Source organism: Mustela putorius, unplaced genomic scaffold, assembly GCF_011764305.1.
Source record: "Mustela putorius furo isolate JIRA1106 unplaced genomic scaffold, ASM1176430v1.1 tig00003901_pilon_pilon_pilon, whole genome shotgun sequence".
In the NCBI taxonomy this organism is placed as follows: Eukaryota; Metazoa; Chordata; class Mammalia; order Carnivora; family Mustelidae; genus Mustela; species Mustela putorius.
The window spans coordinates 4,857,185-4,877,673 of record NW_025422049.1 but is presented as its reverse complement, the minus strand read 5'-3'; the positions used below and the strand labels follow the sequence as shown (position 1 = coordinate 4,877,673).

Sequence of the window (20,489 nt, the reverse complement as noted above, 5' to 3'; positions counted from 1 at the left end):
GGCTTTATTTTAAGTATTTTTTAAAAGACTTTATTTATTTATTTGTCAGAGAGAGAGATCACAAGTAGGCAGAGAGGCAGGCAGAGAGAGGGGGAAACAGGCTCCCTGCTGAGCAGAGAGCCCGATGCAGGGCTCGATCCCAGGACCCCGGGATCATGACCTGAGCCAAAGGCAGAGGCTTTAACCCACTGAGCCACCTAGATGCCCCTATTTTATGTATTTTAAAGATTATTTATTTATTTATTTACTTGAGAGAGCACACGCATGAGAGACTACAAGCAGGGGGGAGAGGCAGAGGGAGAGGGAGAAGCAGGCTCCTTGCTGAGCAAGGAGGCTGATCCCAGCATGCTGGGATCATGACTCGAGCTGAAGGCAGACACTTAACCGCCTGAGCCACACAGGCTCCCCTCCCTTGAAGGGTTTTAATCAGAGGAGTAACATGATTACAATTTTCTTTTAGTGAGATGAAATTGGCAACATGATATAAACCAGGCCGGCAGAATGGGTGAGAAGAAAGGCGAACTTGAGGCAGGTGAGGACGCTCATCAAGTGAGAGGTGATGAAGAACTGAATTGAGAAAGTAGTAACAGGAGGATACATGTTTAGGAGACAGAATTAGTAAGACTTGGGTATATAAACGAATTTCACTCCAGAATGTAACTGGAGGGGCTCCTGGCTGTATCACTGGGTAGAGCATGTGACTTTTGATCTTGGGTTTATGAGTTCGAGCCCCATGTTAAAGATTACTTAAAAATAAAATCTTTAAAAAAAAAATCTTTAGGGGTGCCCGGCTGGCTCAGTTTGAGGACCTTGCAATTCCTGATCTTGGGGTCATGACTTCAAGCTCCATGTGGGGAACAGAGATTACTTAAATAAATAAAACTTTAAAAAAAATTTTTAAGAGATGGCTGGGTGGCTCAGTATAGTGCAGCATCTGCCTTCAGCTCAGGTCATGATCTCGGGGTCCTGGGATCGAGCCCTGCATTGGGCTCCCTGCTCAGCAGGGAGTTTGCTTCTCCCTCTCCCTCTGCCTCTCCCTTTCTACTTGTGTGCATGCATGCACATACTCTCTCATAAGTAAATAAATAAATCTTAAAAGTTAAAAAAATCTTTAAATAAAAATAAAATGAAATAAAATAGAATTAAAATGGAACTGAAGGGGATGTCTGGATGGCTCAGTCGGTAGACCGTGTGACTCTAGATCTCTGGATCATGAGTTTGAGCCCCCTGTTGGGTGTAGAGATTACTAAAAAAAAATACACATTTTAAATAAATAAATAAATAAAATGGAACTGGTGAATGCAAAATGGAGAATCTCATGGAGACACACTTGGAAGAATGGAACTTAGGAATTGAGAGACCAGTTTCCCTTAAATGTCTGATTTACAAGAAGACTGAGACTTATCTCTTGACCAATGAAAACCCACCAGGAATCTCTCTTGTCCTTAAGCCAATGAACCCACTGCTTCGCCAGGGGCTGGACTTCCCCCTCTTTGTACTCTGCCCATGAATACAGCCCACCCCCAGCCCTTGATGGACTAGCCTGTAGATTGCTACAGCATGGGTTCTCCAAATTGAAATTCCTCTGCTACACCTGAATAAACTCAATTTCTGGTAATTCCAACTTGCCTCAGTTTACTTCTTTATTTAGGTTGACAATACTGATTATAGGTAGAAGTTGGAGAAGCAGGAGAAGCCCAAGAGGACATTCCAGTTTCTGGCTTGAAGGACTGAATGAACAGAGGTGCCATTCAATTGAGTAGGGAAAATGGCAGGAGTGCCTTTGAGACAAAAGATAAGGTCAGCATTAGATATGCTGAGTTGGAGTTAGCCAAAAGATAACCAACCAGAAGTTTTCAGGAAAAGGTTCTGAAAAAACATCTCAGTGAAACTTGGGCAGCTTCCCTCTTCTGACTTCCTTTTGCCTTCACAGTCAAGATAAAACCAGGAACTTTGGGGAAAATATTTATTTCACCAAGTGATGTCCGGGAGTCATCAGGAGGTGTCATCTAATGTCCTCACAAACATATCTGTCAGCTATAGTTAACAGTGCCCACCATTCCTTTCACATTGCTCAATAAAACATCTTCTGAGTCCCTCCTCCATGCCACAGCTACCACTGTCCACTGTCAAGGTATAATCTTTAGAAAGTTAAAAATATGACTTGTACAGGGGCACCTGGGTAGCTCAGTCAGTTAAGCATCTGCCTTTAGTTGAGGTCATGATCCTAGGGTTCTGGGATCAAGCCCCACATTGCGTTCCCTGCTTAGCAGGCAGTCTGCTTCTCCATTTCCCTCTGCCCCTCCCTTCTGCTCATCTACCCTCTCTCTCGCTCTCTCTTTCTTTTCTCTTTTTTTTCATTTAAAGATTTCATCTATCCATTTGGCAGACAGAGAGAGTGAGAGAGCAGAAGCAGAGGAAATGGCAGAGGGAGAGGGCAAAGCAGGCTCCTTGGTGAGCAGGAAACCTGACTCCGGACTCAATCCCAGGACCCTGGGACCACCATGGAGCAGAAAGCAGACACTTAACCAACTGAGCCCCCCAGGCACCCTCTCTCTCTTTCAAATAAATAAAATCTTTAAAAAATATGACTAGTACAAAATATAAAGTTAGCACCTATACCAATTTTATTTAACTCATTGACGGAGAAACAGCAGTATGGTAAATTGATTCAAAGGAGAATTGGAAAATGCATAGAGGCACTAAAAGAAATAATTCTAGAGTAAGATTACTAAATTAGATACAATACTAGTTAATGGACTGTGGGGAAATACAATTGTTACCTTGGGTGCAGTCTTTTCTACTGGACTGAATCACCTGCATCCCTACAAACAAAAATCTGCAAGTTAACAGAGACTTCATAAAGGCTTGGCCTTAATCAATAGTCAATAGTAAGTCACACAAAATGCATTTCCTTAGAGAATTAAATAATTTTTAGGCGGACTTGTTAGACAAGGATCCAATATGACATGCAAAGGACACCCTTTTGCCTTATTTCCAGATTGTGCATAATTTTTCTTACTACCATATCTGTATGAAGAGTGTAGCCCCCTTCGACCGCTGAAATTGCAAATTCTCGAGGCATCAGGGGAGTGCCCCCTCCCACACTGTCACACTTCAGAGGGGAACCAGATCCATCAGCTTTTGCCAGTAGCTTCTCTCTACATATAGGGATCAAATTACATGTGTCCGAGACTGGGCAGGAAAATCAACACCCAAGAAAAATAAGGCACCATCTTCTTTATTTTCATATCTCCCCCGGTGCCCATGAAAACCTCCTTTACACAGGTGCCCTATGCACTTTGATACTGATGCAAATAAATAGCTTTGTGTTGCCTCCCCTCCAAGTTATGAGACGTGCACAGACATGGTTGTATTCTAGCCATGGGAACAATTAACACAAACCAGGAGACCCACAATAGTCACCTCAGATGATTACTATCATTCGAGGAGGTCATAGAGGCTGCCAGATAGCTGGCTTGGGAACAATGTAGGCAAAGGAAATACGCTGTACTCACACTGCCCTACTAAGGACTAAAATGATACCCTGATTTATCACTCTCTCTGATTCAGATAAGATTGTTCATTCCCATGAAGTCTGGATTTGAGAGCACTAAGCCACCTTGACACAGACCAGTAAGTCAGAAGTGAATAGAATTCTGTACCATCCACTTTGTTTAGGGTCTGATAGTCCTAGCAAAGCCTGGCCTTCATACCTCACTTCCTCACACAAAGCCCAAGAGCCTTGTATGAAAGAATGTCTTTTGCATTCCAATTTCAGATTTGGATTCACTGTTTTTTCTAGCACCCAAACCCATGACTCTGACAACATGTGCTCTCTCTTGATGGAGAAGAGAACCTCAGGCTTGATGGAAATGGCACTATCCTGGCCCCAGTCCTTGGGTGGCTCCTTGTCCTGCTTGTATGAGGCACGGTCCTGGCAAGCGATAGATGGCACACCCAAAGGATTTATGCGAGATGAACTGAATGAAGATGTGGACAGGAATAAGAGAACAAGGGATGATAAGGTGTTCAGGGACTCGTAACAGAGGGAAATACCCCTTGACCAAAAGGGGCCAAGAGAGGGGAGTAATACTAGAACCTGCTAAGAGAAGGAGCTATGGAAGAAGGTGGCCTGATGGCAGTTGTGGTCATTGAGGAATGCTGCCCTTTCCAGAACCATGGCTGGACAGGAAGGGAACAGAAAGAATACATAATCTTGCTTCTCTCTTTCTACCCTCTAAGCCCATGTCAGCGCCTGCCACTGGCCAAACCCAACCAGAAGCCCATGTGACATAGACCGTGGAAGGGCTGGTCTCCTAGGGAGCAGGACAAGGCAGCAAAATGTGAGGAATGGATGGGGGTGGGGGGGGGGGTTAAGAAGATCCACGGAAAATACCCAGCACTTTCCTCCTGTAGGCGGAGCTCCTGGTATGCTATCTCACCCTGTCTGCCACATACCTGTGAGGTGGACTAGGGAGTATCCTCTAAGTTCTTTCAGCAATGCTGCCAGCGGGAAGCTAATATGAATCTTAGGGTCCGGTTTTTACAAGATATTGTATGAAGTAGTGGGTTAACTGAGGTATTTACCCAGGGTTGTAGGACGGTAGCATAGACAATGAGAGAATCCTAACGGTAAAGGAGGAGGGAAGGAAGGAAACAAGGAGAAGGAATTTTAAAAGGAAGGAAAGAAAGAAGAGAAACAGGGAGGAAAGGAAGAAAGGAAGGGACAAGGACTAAGTCAATAGGGAATCAAGCGAGGGAGGCGAGGAGAGAGGAAGGAAGGAAAACATGCCAAGCCCTAGTTCCAAGTAGAGACACAAGGCTATCAAATGGAAAGCCTTCCTTTGTGACAGGAATCCCTGATGAAGAGAGAAAGGGTAGTACAGAGAAGTCATCAAAAGCATGGGCTTTGGAATCAGACAGACCTTGGGCCTCTCTCATAGGTCTACATGTCTAGATGGCACTTTACAGTTCTTTCATACCACACTGGCACAGCTCTTAGTTCTACAGTCCCCCTGCCCCTTCCCCAATCTCCAGACAAGAAGCAGGCACAACTCCCCTACTTCAAGCTCCCAGTAGTGAGAACAGGGTTGGCTTGCTACTGAAGATCCAGAGCTCCAACATGACAATGCTTGCAAATGTAGAGTTTGAAGAATAAAATACAGCATGAAAGTAAGGACAAGCATCACGGGCAAAGGCTGTCTCACAGAATGGTATGTGGAGAGGACAGGTGCAAGCTCTAGCTGTCCTCCTCTGTAAGGGCCATGGTGGGATGTGCTTTCTCTCTCAGATTAGAAACTGCAGAATTTCGACCCCAGAGCCCTGGGCAGGAGTAAAGAGGGTGGCTTCGAGACCATGTGCAAACCATGCGTCTCACAAGTATTAAAAAATAATAAATGCTCTAGGGGTGCCTGGGTGGCTCAGCCAGTGAAGCGTCTGCCTTTGGCTCAGGTCGTGATCTGGGGGTCCTGGGATTGAGCCCTGCGTCTGGCTCCACGCTTGGTGAGGAGTCTGCCTCTTCCACTCCCTCTCCTTCTGCCCTTCCCTGCTACTCACGCTCTCCCTCTCAAATAAATAAACAAATAAATAATCTTTAAAAAAAATAAAATGGCAAATTACATGTGATGTGAATTTATTCTCAGTTAAAAATAAATAAACAAAACAATGCCGACACTGTAGTAAAAACTGCCCTGAAATTCTTGGGACCCTTGGTCGCAGAGCCACGCTAGTGATCATTAGGTTTTACGCGGCGGCAAAACAGCTCAGGATAATTTCAGACGTCCTGTGTATCTCACATGCAGATTGCACATAAGACTTGGCCCTTTTATATGCATTAACCCTCAAAGCACCCCTGCCGAACACAGTGACCCCAAGCTAGTGAGACCCAACTCCCTTAGGATAAGCCCTCCAGTAGAGAGAAGAGGGCCCAACCCATGCCACCTCTAGGAAGCCCTCCCCTTGCAAACTTGATATAGGCCCATAGCCCCACTGGAACATCCCGATGGGGCTGCAACTCAGACTGATGCCTCCTTGAGTCCCCGTGCTCTAAATAGCAGAGGGGAAGCGAGCCCCACTTGAGACTGATACTCCCTCCACTGCCACCAAGCGTGACCAACTGTCCCAGTTTGCCCAGGGCTCTGTCCTAGTTTGCAAACCGAAAGTGCCAGCTCTTTGGAAATTCCCCCATCTCAGGAAAGTTGGGACAGTTGGTCACCCTGACGCCACCCCTTTCCTCTATGATGGCATCACCATGATAGTGTGGGTGTGTATCACCCATTACTACGGAGAGTGCTCTGGTTCTGCATACAGGAAGGCACCTGGCTCCCCCCACTTCCCAGAAGCCATCAGAGCCCTGCACTTGACCTAAAACTGTCGGGCCACTATTTCTTGTTCTGTTGCAGCTGGGTGCTTCTCTCTACAAGCTGCTCATGCAACCTCCCTCTCTTCTGCCTGCCAAATTATCTTTACTAACAGCGGGGATTCAAGGGCTCTTCATGCCTCTCATGATGGCTAAGTCTGCACAGACGCCTCTCAGCTGATTCAACACACATTTACTGAGCCCTTATGGGGGTTATTAGAGGTGGCCCTTGCTGCCACTTGCTGGGAGCAGGCCTGATTTGACAGCCCCTCCCACCTTCTGCAAAAGCTCCCCCGCCCCCCCAAATCAGCAATATGCAGGCTTCCTGCCTGTTCCTGGGAGCTCAGGAACCCATGCACAGGTCCTAGCTGCCTCTTTGCTTCCAAACACCCAGCTCTCCAGCCCCAGAGGTACACAATTTTATCAAGAGCTGGTTCAGAATCAGGTTCTGCACCCTGAACAGGGGACCCTGAGGTGAGCGACAGGGGGTACCTGCCTGTGAGGACCTAAGCTCTAGAAGGGGAGGGATGCACCCCTCCAGAATGCAAGGTCGCATTGTGCTAGAGAAGCAAGGCCAGGCAGGGATTGTGGGTGGGATCAGCCAGGGTTTCTTGCGGAGGGACACCTGAGAGGAGCCTCACAGGTTACCTGGAAGCTGTACAAAGAAGAGGGCACTGGGGGAGATCTCAGGGGCCTAGAGAACAGTGTCCATGGGGACATGGGATGGCACAAGGGATGTGTGGAAAAGTAGAAAGATGCAGGAATAGAATCCGGGGGCCTAAGGGAGGAGACACTTTCACTGAGGAAGCTGAAACCCAGTGTCTGATCTCCCAACCAGGTCCAGGAGGTGAGGGGGCTGGACAAGTAAACTTTGCGCGTGGTAACTAAGGCATGATGACAGAAGCCAGCAGAGGAGGTGGACACAGAGCTACAGAATGCTCTTCTAAAAACTCAGCTCTGGAGCACCTGGGTGGCATAGTCAGCTAAGCAACCAACTCTTGTTTCAGCTCAGGTCTTGATCTCAGGGTCATGACATCAAGCCCTGAGTGGGACTCTGCGCTGAGCACAGAGTCTGCTTGAGATTCTCTTTCCCTCCCCTTCTGTCCCTCCCACTCATGCTCACCCTCGCTCTCTCTCAAATATATAAATAAATCTTTTAAAGATAATAACTAGGGGCACCTGGGTGGCTCAGTGGGTTGAGGCCTCTGCCTTCGGCTCAAGTCATGATCCTGGGGTCCTAGAATCGAGCCCTGCATCGGGCTCTCTGCTTGTCAGGGAGCCTGCTTCCTCCTCTCTCTCTGCCTGCCTCTCCGCCTACTTGTGATCTCTGTCTGTCAAATAAATAAATAAAATCTTAAAAATATATAAATAACTAAACAAACAAATAGCTCAGCTCTGACATGAATAGAAAGAGAAGTAGAAAGGGCTGGCTTTGGTGTTTAGGATGGAAGAGAGAGATGCAGTAGGTTATAAGGGGGACTTTGGGGAAGGACCCAGTAGAAAAGGAGTGAACGAAGACCGAAGAGATAGAACTGAGGGTTCTGGATGGGGGCTGTGTCCAGGCATACTGCAAAGGGTAAGGGAGAGGTCTCAGGTTGAACTGAATCTCTCGTTCATTATCCTGAGCAACTAAGGACACTGAGTCCAATAAGGACACTGAGTCCCAGTTCTGAGGGGTGGCAAGTATCATATCCTCAGCAAAGATTGTCCTGTGCCTTGCTAGGTATGAGGAAAGGGAAGATCCTGTCCTGAAGGGAGTTGCTTCAGCTGGTGCTGGAATCAGCATCACAGTTTGTTCTGCTGAGAAAGTGGTGGCATGGGATGTGGCCTGAGGCTGTGTCATGGCTAGCTGAGCACTGGGCAAGGATCTATGTCCAGGTCTGACTAGGGAAGCCCTTCTTGCAGTATCCTGAGCAATGGCCCAGGTATGATTCATGTTCTGTGGTTCCTGGTATGCCAAATTGGGGGTGTGTGACTTAGTTCTATCCCCTCTGGGGTTGCATTGTCTGTACCAAGTGGTCGCCTATCCAGGTCCTAACCTAGGCAAGAGACTATGCTCAGTATGCAGATCAGTGGTCTGGTCATCCCAACTGTCCAGTGATTTGCTGAGCAGAGATGTACTCACAAGCTCTGTTTTTGGCTGAAGCTGTCTGTTGGTTCACCAAGTGCTGGTATAGCCCCCTAGTTTGGGCTTTCTCCTTGTGTTTGAAGCACTGATATAGGAAGAAAGAAATGGCTGTTCCCTGAGCAGATGCTGCCACTTAGGATGCACAATGGTGGAGTAGATGTTGGCCTTTGTCTGGGAAGGATTAGGCAACGATGGTGCCAAGAGGGGATGAAGGTATGTGCCTTAAACCCAGTGGTAGCTGAGGAGTGGGGTTCTCCAGATGACCTGAGTGATGATGTAGCTTTAAGTTTATCTTTGTGGGGGCTTTGTCCTGGTATACGCAGTCCTGATGTAACTACAAAACGTGGTCTGGAAAGATAATGTCTTCTGGTCTTCTGGCACGTGGAGGAGTGACATGGGTGAAAGCTCTGTTCTGGATTGGCACTGTCTCATAGTGGGCCATGTGGTTTGGTATGACTATACATGCCCATCTGAGATGGGCTCTATGGTGGTGTGCTGGGGTAGATCTAGGTCATGGCTCAGTTTTTCACAGGGGCTCATTACTTCTTTGGTGAACATATATATAGGGTCCCCCCCCATATGAATCTTTCCACCATGCTAAGTGATGGTATGGGAGTTTGATGGTCTGCTTCAGATTGTGTTTTTGATATTTATAATGGTATAGGCATAGGATCTCATGCAAGTGAGGGCTGTCTCCTGATGAGTTAAGTGTGAGTACAGTTATCAGTCCTATTCAACAAGGACTTTCTAGTATGGTGTTCAATGGTGCTATATATTATCCTTTTTCTGTGTAAGATTTTTTTTCTTGGTTTGCTAAGAAGCAATCTGCAATATGGACCTTAGTCTTGTTGGGGAAAACCTCCTAGTGTGATGAGTGCTGGACTGACTCTGGATTATTGTTCTGGGGTGGAGCTCCTGATGGCTTAATGGATGATGGAATAAGTGTGTTCCCAGGTCTTTGATTTGTACATTCTGTAGAATACTGAGATCTGGGGAAAGTGCAGATAAGTTTTGGTCTTTGTGCTAACCTTCGCATGATGTGCAAGCATGCGTATGGACTTGCTAATGAGCTGTGTGACTCTTGTTCTTGTTTGCATTTGAATCTGTCCACTGGTGTGCTACATATTGGTTATGGGTTCTGGCCTGATACAGGGCTATTTTGTGGAAAACTTTAAAAATTTATTTTTATTATTATTTTTTTTAATGTTTTTATTTTTTTTTTATTGTGAAAAAACTTTAAAGATGTGTGGGGGCAGCCCAGTTCTCAGATAAGAGCTATCTCCTGACTTGCTGAGGACTATGTGGGTATGAACAATGAACAGTGATCTGAGCAGGACTCTGCCAAGATATGTTGAAGACTGGAATGGCCTTAGGCTCTCAGGAGATATGGCTGTCCCCACGTGGTTAGAGGTCAGATGCGTACATATAGTGGCCAGTGCAGGAGCCTTCACTTAGGCTTGATGAGTAGCGCTAGGGATACTGACAACATGGGCTTTCTGGCAATGTATTGACTAGTGGTAAGATACAGGGGTAAGGTTGTTTCTAAAGAGTTTAAATGGTGTTATATGTGTTTGAGTTTGGGTAAAGGTGGACATTGTTTTTTAAGCAGTGGTATAGCTATAAACCCAGCTCCAGGAAGGGGCCATATTCTTTTTGTTTTTTTAAGATTTTATTTATTTGAGAGAGAGTGCACGAGCAGTGGGGAGGAACAGAGGGAGAGGGAGAAGCAGACTTCCTGTTGAGCAGGGAGCCCCATGAGGGACTCGATCCCAGGACCTCAGGATCATGACCTGAGCCAAAGCCAAACGCTTGACGGACTGAGCCATTCAGGTGCCCAAGGGACCATATTCTAATATGCTGAATGGTGACAGCATATCAGTCTCTGTCTGGGTGAGTGCTACACATCCCATCAGTAGTACAACTGAGCTGCCCGTTTCCATACCCTGAATTTCTGTTGGAATAGCATAACCCTCTCCTCTACAGAGAATGCTCATTCTGAAGCAACTCTGCTGTCTACAGGCAATACTGTACTCTGACAACATAGGTCACATCAGCAGCTTCAACTTAGAGGCCAGGGAGTCCTCCCAGAAATCTAGTCTACACAGATACTAAGAAATCTCAATAACAAACAAGTAGTGAAGACCTTTCCTTTCACCATTATCATTAATTCTTAATTCTGCCTTTCCTCTTTAGTTTCTCTACCGGTCACTCCTCTGCCATCCTCAGTGATAGTCTTGTGAACCCGGAGTACATTTGCTGTACTGGTAATACCAGCTTTCAAGAGAGCATATTTCCCCTTTGTACTAGGTTGAATAGTATCCCCCCAAATTCGTGTCCATTCAAAACCTGTGAAAGTTTATTTTTTTAAGATTTAATTTATTTGAGAGAGTAGAATGAGAGAGAGAAATAAGTGGGGGTGAGGGACAGAGAGAGAGGAAGAGGAAGACTCTCCACTAAGCAGGGAGCCCAATGGGCGGCTCCATCCCAGGACCCTAAGATCATGACCTGAGTTCAAGGCAGAGGCTTAACCGAATGAGCCACCCAGGTGCCCGTCATCAAGTTTAGATGAAGTCATACTGGATTAGGGGAGGTACTAAATCCAATATGACTGGTGTCTTTATAAGAGGAAATTTGGGGCACAGACACACAGAGACACACAGAAAGGAGAATGCCATGTGAAGATGAAGATGAAGAGACTGCAAGGATGTGTCTACACACCAAAGGTTGCTGGCAACCCACACAAGCTAAGAAAGGCAAAGAAGGAATCTTCTGCAGAGCCTTCGGAGGGAGCAAGGCTCAGCAGGAACCCAACAGACTCCTTGATTTTTCAGACTTCCAGCCTCCAGAACTATGAGAGAACAAACTTCTGATGTTTTAAGTGACCCAGTTCTGGGTAATTTGTTACAGCAGCCATAGTAAACTAATATACCTTGCTTCTACTTCTTTTCTTTTGTACAGATAGATCCTGCTTAAATGCTGAGGACATCTTTTCATTTCCCTAGAATGTTTCCTCTTTGGAGGCACCTGGGTGGTTCAGTCAGTTAAGCATCTGACGATTGGTTTCTGCTCAGGCCATATTTCGGGTCTGGTGGGGCTCCGCACTCAGTGGGAGATCTACTTGGGAGATTCTGTCATTCCCTCTCCTTCCCCATTGCCTCTCCCCACACTGATATCTGCACGCCTTCTCTCTCAATAAATAAATATCTTTTTTTTAAAAAAAAAGGAATGTTCCTCCTTAGATAAGAAAGTATAATTTATTTTTTTTTAAAGATTTTATTTATTTATTTGACAGAGAGAAATCACAAGTAGATGGAGAGGCAGGCAGAGAGAGAGAGAGAGAGGGAAGCAGGCTCCCTGCTGAGCAGAGAGCCCGATGCGGGACTCGATCCCAGGACCCTGAGATCATGACCTGAGCCGAAGGCAGCGGCTTAACCCACTGAGCCACCCAGGCGCCCCAAGAAAGTATAATTTAGCCAACTGCATTTCATCAAACATTCGTATTTGTCAAGCAACTGTGACTGTTAAAATACTACTAGTATATGTTAGCAGTACCTGTTGAAAATAGGACTAAGATTTTTTTTAATATCATAACAAGTGAATTTTAAAATTTCCCACTGATTTAAAGCACAGCAACAGGGCACCCGGCTGGCTCAGTCAGTAGAGCATGCAACTCTTGAGCTCAGGGTTGTGAGGTTGTTGGGTATAGAGATTACTTAAAATAAAATCTTTTTAAAAATAAAATAAAGCACTGCAACATCTTTTATTCTGAGAGACAAAGAACTGAAAACATAACCAGGGAAATGTTTTGTGTGAATGTTGCTTACTCAGTTTTTTTTTTTCCATCTTATTTTGTTAGTACAGTTTTAATCCGTTTTTTTATAAATAAGTTTACTTCAGACTTTAGAGATTTATTATATTATTACTTAGAATTAAGATTCTAGCTCTCACATATTTGGGTTCTAGGTACTATATTTGATGAAGGGAAAGCAAATGTAACGTCATTATTCCATTGCCTCCCCTTCTTTTTTAGATTTGTCTGCTATCCTACACAATACTCTCCCGTTTTTGGCTTCATCCCTTTATCAAACACTCCAATAATATGGCTTTTACTATCCTAAGCTCCCCCATCCATTTCTTCCTTTGCCAGTCCCTGTCCCCATCCCAATTTCACTATACCCTCTTCCTATCTACTAAGTATTACTTTTTTAGAAGATTTTATTTATTTACTTGAGAGAGAGCATGAGAAGGGAGGGGGTCAGAGGGAGAAGCAGACTCCCCGCTGAGCAGGGAGCCCCATGTGGGACACCATCCTCGGACTCCAAGATCATGACCTGAGCTGAAGGCAGTCGCTTAACCAACTGAGCCACCAGGCACCCTCTACTAAGTATTATTTTTTTTTTCTACTAAGTATTATTAAAGAAACTCTAAATCATATTGGCTGGTGTTTGCAGAGATAAAAATACAAAGCCGGGCTCTCTAGCCTCCATAATGGGTCATAATGAATGCTCTTTAAAGTTCAACTGCATGAAAAAAAAAAAAAAAAAGTTCAACTACATGGAGCGCCTGGGTGACTCAGTGGGTTAAGCGCCCGCCTTCAGCTCCTGCGATCGAGCCCCGCATCAGGCTCTCTGCTTGGAGGGGAGCCTGCTTCCCCCTTACTGCCTGCCCCTCTGCCTACTTGTGATCTCTCTCCTTCTCTCTGCCAAATAAATAAATAAAATCTTTTAAAAAATGAAAATAAAATAAAATAAAGTTCAGCTGCGGAAGGATATAACCTCTGGGTCTAAGGCAACCCCCTAGCTAGCAAACAGTTTTCCAAGATCCATGCCTCACTTAAAACTTACTGCTTAAGGTTATACCATGTGATGATACCTGTTTATTCTTCCACCTTTAGTAGCTTGCCGGTCTGTCCTTGCTTAGATCCCAGCTTCTGTGCTTTCATCCCTTGCTGAGTGCTGCCTAGACGCACACCACCTACCCAACTCCACACCATTTTCCCAGTTGAAACTTTGCCCAACCTCTGCCTTGACTACTTCTGTGCCCAATCAGGACTTTGACTTCTTCACAGGGAGCTCTTTAAAACTCCAATTTAGGGGCACTTGGCTGGCTCAGTCAAAAGAACATGCAACTCTTCATCTCAGGGTTTGAGTTCGAGCCCCATGTGGGGTGCAGAGGTTACTGAAAAATAAGTAAACTTTAAAAAACATTAAAAAAACAAAACTTCTATTTATTGAGCTACATGTGCTAAATGCTTCATATGCACTATGTCTTTTAATGCTCACAACCATGTGAGGTAAGAATTACCTCCTTGGGGTGCCTGGGCGGCTCAATCATTAAGTGTCTGCCTTTGGCTCAGGTCATGATCCCGGGGTTCCTGGGATTGAGCCCCGCATTGGGCTCCCTGCTCAGCGGGAAGCCTGCTTTTCCCTCTTCCACTCCCCCTGCTTGTGTTCCCTCTCTCACTGTATCTCTCTCTGCCAAATAAATAAATAAAATCTCAACAAAAAAAGAATTACCCCCATCACCCTCAGCCATTGACCATGCTTTCCATTGTACAGGAAATAACAAGGACATCAACATATGCTTCCTCAATTTCCCTCTTCTCCACCTCAAAATCTCTGATCTTCAAATGCTTCACTTCCTTTATTCCCATTATGAAAACATGTCAAATGGGCAGAGACAGAAATACAGGGGCATCTGAGAGACAGACATGGTTGATCTGTGGTCTTAAGGAACACAGACCTTAATGAATTCTATGAGGATCAAGAACAACGATCTAAAAAAAAGTACCAAGAGGGGTGCCTGGGTGGCTCAGTTGGTTAAATGTCTGACTACTGATTTCAGCTCAGGTCCTGATCTCGGGGTTTTGAGACAGAACCTCATGCTCAGTGCGGGGGCATCCCTTCCCTCTCTCTCACCCTCTGTCCCTCCTCCCACTCTCTTTCTCAAATAAATAATCTTAAAAGAAAAAAAAAAAGGCGCCTGGGTGGCTCAGTGGGTTAAGCCGCTGCCTTCGGCTCAGGTCATGATCTCAGAGTCCTGGGATCGAGCCCCGCATCGGGCTCTCTGCTCAGCGGGGAGCCTGCTTCCTCCTCTCTCTCTGCCTGACTCTCTGCCTGCTTGTGATCACTGTCTGTCAAATAAATAAATAAAATCTTTAAAAAAATAAAAATAAAAAAAATAAAAGGAATTACCAAGAGCCTGCCAAGAAATTTCAGGAAGCTGTCATCCAAAGAGATGTTGAAATCACAAAACAAGCAGCCCACTAAAGTTTGGGGCCTAAGAGTATAGCATTTCTTATGGAGCAGCTTACTGACTTCTGAAAACACTCTTCTTTTTCACATGATGTCAGCCAATATGTAGAGGCTTTCACTCTTCAGCCGTTTTGAGGCACGACTCACCTTCTACTCCCTCTCTTTTCTACCTGCCAGGTTTAATCACTCAGATGGCTTTGAATTGATCTCTGCAACTCCCTTATGAGTCTCAAAATAATGACTCCAAATGTCCCAGTCTCCTGCCTTAGCTTTGATAGAAGCTAATACCCCTCTTCTTTATATTCTACCATATTTGGCCACTATCCAAGATGAAGCCCCTCTGATAGTGTAGTCGCTCTGTTTCCACACTGCCCTCTGCTATCTCACCCACCCAAATTCCCATGGCACCTTTCCCTCCCAGACCTTTCCACTCGGCCCTAGAGAATTCTCATTCAAAGACAGACAAACTTGGGGTGCCTGGGTGGCTCAGTCGGTTGGGTGTCTGCCTTGGGTCGTGGTCCTGGAGTCGGGGATTGAGCCCTGCATCAGGCTCCCTGCTCGGCAGGGAGTCTGCTTCTTCCTCTGCCCTTCACCCCACTCCTGCTCTCCCTCTCCCTTGCTCTCTCTCAAATAATAAATAAAATCTTTTTTTAAAAAGATAGGCTTTTTTTTTTCCTCTCCTCCATGGAAACTCTCATTTTCCAGCCTTAAATGAAACATGGTTTTCCCCTCAAGACACCACTTCCCCTGCATCTCCACATATCACAGGACCTAGAGACAGGGTTGACATTCTCCTACTATTTCATCACTACTTCTAAGCCATAACACTTCCAACATTGCTTCCTTGAGGTTCATACCATTCACTCATTTTCTCCTCTTCATTGTGGTCATCTAACAACTACTGGTCAGTCTCTCTCTCCCTCTCCCTGTCATTCACTGAATGTTGCCACTTGACTCACAGTCTTCCTCTCTTAACAAACTGCCCATCATCCCAGACATCTTCAGCAAACATCCATCTTGGCACCTAATGTGCAGGTAGGGGAGTTTAGGAAGGCAGCATTTGAGCCATGGCAGCTGAACGAAACTTGTGGTTTTTCTGGTGGTTTCTCAATATGAAATGGCCGCATTTGAAAAGAAACTCAGCCTTATGGTGTCCAGGATAGTCTAGGATGACTGTAGTGAGTAGAGTTTCAACAGATTTGAATTTTTCTCAGCAGCAGACTTGGTCTCCAAGTATCTGAGGCAGGAAAATTTCTGGGAAAGAGCATTTAAGCAAGAGTTGCAGCAGACTGAGTCTAGGCTTATCTGGCTGGCAGTACTGCACTCACATCAATTTTTTTAAAGCAAGCTCCATGCCCAGCATGGAGCCCAGCATGCAGCTTGAAATCATAACCCTGAAATCAAGGCCTGAGCTGAAATCAAGAGTTGGATGCTTAACAGAATGAGCCACCCAGACACTCCCGCATCATTTTTATTACAAAGATACTGTCTTCTGAATCAACGTTTCATGATTTTGATAAGTACAAAATACCTTTTTAAAAGATTTTCTTATTTGAGAGAGAAAGAGAATATGGGGGGTGCACGTAGAAGGAGAGGGAGAAGCAGGCTTTTGGGTGAGCAGGGAGCCTGACACAGGGCTCAATCCCAGGACCCTGGGATCATGGGATCGTGACCTGAGCCAAAGGCAGCCACTTAACTTCCCAAGCCACCCAGGTGCCACATAAAATGTTATTTCAACAAATATTTCCTGAGAACCTACTATGTGGCAGGCACCACCCCAAGAGCTGAGTAAAGAAAAAAAAATCCCTTATCCCGTTGCTTAAATCAGTTCACAACTATTTAACATAAATAACTCATATGTCAAGTTAAAATAATTATACTTCAGGGTGCCTGGGTGGCGCAGTGGGTTGAACCGCTGCCTTCAGCTCAGGTCATGATCTTAGGGTCCTGGGATAGAGTCCTGCATCGGGCTCTCTGCTCAGCGGGGAGCCTGCCTCCCCCTCTCTCTGTCGGCCTCTCTGCCTACTTGTCATCTCTCTCTGTCAAATAAATAAATAAAATCTTTAAAAAAATAATAATAATGATACTTCAGAGGGTTGTTGTGTGTTTTAAATGAGATGATTCGTATCATGCTAATAGCTCAATAAATGGTTAAGTAAATGGTGAAGGGGTGGGGCTATTAAGAACTCCTCTGCACCTCCAAAGTGTAACCACCAGGTGTCAGGATCCCCTAGCTAAACCCTACTAGGTCAAGGGTGACCCGGTTGTCTACCCTGTCCAAACACCAGTGGAAGTAGCAAAGGACCTTGCGGCCACTCTTCACCCCTCCCCTATTCCTAATCAGAGCTACTTAGGTGCAGACATCTGTTAGTACCAATCTTAGGTGAGAACATGTGTGCCTACAGAGTGAGACCAATCCAAAGTATTCTGCTGTCTCCGTTAGGCACCACAATTTGGAAATGACCAAGATCTGGTCACAGAGAAGCTGAAAAGGAACGTTCAAGTCAAAGAGGAGCAAGATGAGGCAGATCCAGGGAGAGAATAAAGTCAGAGGAGGAAAGAAGACACTGAGACAGAGAGAAAGCTAAAACTTCTCTTCCTCAGTCACCTCTCCAGAGCCTCACCCAAAGCTTTGCTAGAGCCCTCTCATTTAAGCCACCAGCAACCTGAAACCCCCACCTTCCAGGCTCCTGCCACACGTCAAATCCCTCTTTAATCCTTGTAATCCCACTGATTCTCTAGCTGGCTTTCTCCCGGATACATTTCACAGAGAAGCTTTAGAGTCCCTGGCAAAGAACTCCTCATTCTCTTTTAGCCCACGTAATTTCTACTTTGTATCTGAGCTGCCATATTTTTCCAGACTTCCCTTTTTTCCTCATTAGAAGCTATTATTTCCATTTTTTGAAAGATGCCTTTCCCCTTCTTACAATAGCCTCTTTGACTTTGCCAACTAACCCAGCTGCATATTTTATGTCCCAAGTGCCTAGTATTTTTGATCATTGGCATACATTTTCTCAGGCTTCTGATATGTTATGTTGAAAATAGTCCACAGGCTTCCTGTGGGTTATTGACTTTCTGAATGTTAATCTTAATTTTTCTTAATGCCTTGTAACATGCGGCATACCCAAACAGAAATGGGCCTTGTTCAGACACCATCCTGAAGTAGAAGTGTTGACTTAGTGAGCTCTTTCTCTGGACAGAAACCTTGCTGTGACTATAATTTAGAGCCAAACACCAGTTAAGAGCTCTTTCCTTAACACAGAGAGCTTTGCTTAGGAATTTCTAAAGAAAACCCAAAGAATTTAGAAAATGGAGCCTCTGCTCTAGAAAGGACAAAATAAGAAAAAGTAAAATGTACTGCAATTGACATAGTAGCCAAACTCGTGAACTACCACTAATCCCCTCTCTCCCTTGGCAGTGCAGCAAAGGGAAGTGAATCTATTTCTAGGACAACATCAAGATTCTAGGAACTAACCTAATATATCCAGTTACCTAAAAAATCTGAACTTGGATTTCCTCCAAATCATGATCGATCCAGGTCAATGCCAGATCATGCAAGAGAGGCCTGAGTCCTTGTATTCACTCATGGCCACTGCTGTTTCTGTTTCTAGTCATTGTCAATAGAGAAATAGCCTTATTACGGAAATAGCTCTCCTGTGGTGACATTGCACATATCCACACAGGGAAAGGCTTGAACTATCTGAGTTGTGGCAGAATGCCTTGTGAGCCTCCTGAAACACAAGAGCACAGGAGGTCTGTAAGGAGGTTGTCTCCCAGTCAACTCCCTCTACTTCCTGGGAGGCTGTCATGAGACAGTTTCTTATTACCTCCCTGGTTTTGATGGGATATGAAGCTCTCTCTCCTAGGCCTTTGGAATAGAGCTGCAGAATATAAAACCCCTTAGTGGCAGCCTAGAATGAGCTCCTCCGCAATACTGGAACACTGTTGTTTCGGTGTTGTCCTTTTTAGTATGTGGAACAAGGATCATGGCGAGCAGGCAACTTAGGCTTACTTTTCTTTTTGCTGTCTACTTACTAAAATGTCTAAGTCTTGAAGTGACTTGCTGTCTTTTTACCAGCCAGATCAGTCAGGCCTTGTCTCATGTGTAAGCTTGACAAGCCTTGAGCCATTCCACTCAGCCAAGCTGTGATTATATCCAAACAAGACTGGTTGAGGCTACCGTTGATTCCACTGACAAGGTCTGCCTCCTTCTACCCAGTGGAAGTTGTTGCTGTTTCTGACACTAACTGAGGGGCCTAGAATCTAATTGGCTCCCCTTTTCTAAAATGTTGCAAATCCAAACGAAAGGACATTCCACAAAGCAATTTGCCTAGGCTCTTCAAAAGTCAATGTCCCAAAAGGCACCAAGAAGGCGGCTGTGGAACTTTACTGGAGACTAAATGAAGTGACAACTAAATACAATCTGTGACATTTGAGTGGATTCTCGATGAAGTTTTAAACACCTCTAAAAGACATCATTACAGTAATTAGAGATATCTGAATATGGGTTATAAATCAGATAATAGCGTTATAATCAATGTTAAAATGTCCCGAGTGGGATCATTGTATTGTGGCTATGTAGAAGAATGCTTCTGCTTTAGGAAACACGTGCTGTGCTCACTTCAGCAGCACGTATACTAAAATTGGAACGATACAGAGAAGATTGAGCTTGGCCTCTGCACAAGAATGACGTGCAAATTCGTGAAGCATTTCATATTTTTAAAGGTCTTTATTTAAAAAAAAAAAAACAAGGAAATACATGCTGAAGTATTCAGGGAATCCATGCAATTTACTCTCAACAGATTCAGGGAAAAAATAAAGTATATTTACACATAGATAAAGCAAATGTGGCAACATGCTAACAATTTATAAAGGGTATATAGGTATTTGTTATATGATTCTTACAATTTAATATCTTAAACTATTTCAAAATAAAAAGTTACGGGGAGGAACCATGCTGCAAAGAACATTTTGCACATATCTGGCTGGGCACATGAAACTGTAGGTTATATACTAGAAGTGGAATTTCTAAGTCATAAAATAGGAGCATTTTTAGCTTTATTCGATATTGTTATATTACTCTCCAAGGTGGTCATACCAGTTTCTACTTCCACCACATTTTACCACATCTTCACACAACACTATCAGTTCTTGTTTGTGCCAATGATGGGTGTAAGACAGTATTTCATTACTGCTTTTTTCCTAACACTGTATTACGAAAAGAAATTTAAACATAAAGTTTAAAAAATTATGCAGTGAATTCGGGTGATAGCTACATGAGCATTTTGTCACATTTACTTTATCATGTATCATGCATCATGTATCATGCCTGCCTCTCTGCCTACTTGTGACCTCTGTCAAATAAATAAATAAATCTTTAAAAAAAAGTGTGCATACTATACTTATATGAAATTACAGAACAGGGAAAATGAATTATTAGTGAGAACAGTCAGAACAGTGGTTGCTTCTGTGGTGGGAATGAAGATTGCCTACCTCAAACAAAAAAACACAAGAGCAAATAATATGCATGTTTCGGTGTTGTCCTTTTTAGTATGTGGAACAAGGATCATGGCGAGCAGGCAACTTAGGCTTACTTTATTTTTTGCTGTCTACTTACTAAAATGTCTAAGTCTCGAAGTGACTTGCTGTCACTGTCAGTTTTCAGGAGTGAAGTGTACTAATGTCTTTAAACTTACTTTAAAATGCGTAAAAACACAACATGGGTTAATGGAAGGTACAGGGGTCC

At 44.5% G+C, this 20,489-nt stretch overlaps 1 protein-coding gene and 1 non-coding gene across 2 annotated transcripts in view; one reads left to right on the top strand and one right to left on the bottom strand.

Annotated features, from left to right (window-relative positions):
- LOC106006760 overlaps positions 1-20,489 on the bottom strand; it is a 69,586-nt gene that overhangs the window by 36,356 nt on the left and 12,741 nt on the right. The window contains exon 4 of the mRNA XM_045068282.1: positions 2,784-2,825. Coding sequence (XP_044924217.1) covers positions 2,784-2,825 — 42 coding nt within the window. The remainder of the gene's footprint in view (positions 1-2,783; positions 2,826-20,489) is intronic.
- LOC123388568 lies at positions 19,357-19,464 on the top strand. Its single transcript, XR_006603044.1, has one exon. It is a non-coding gene; the product is annotated as a U6 spliceosomal RNA (small nuclear RNA).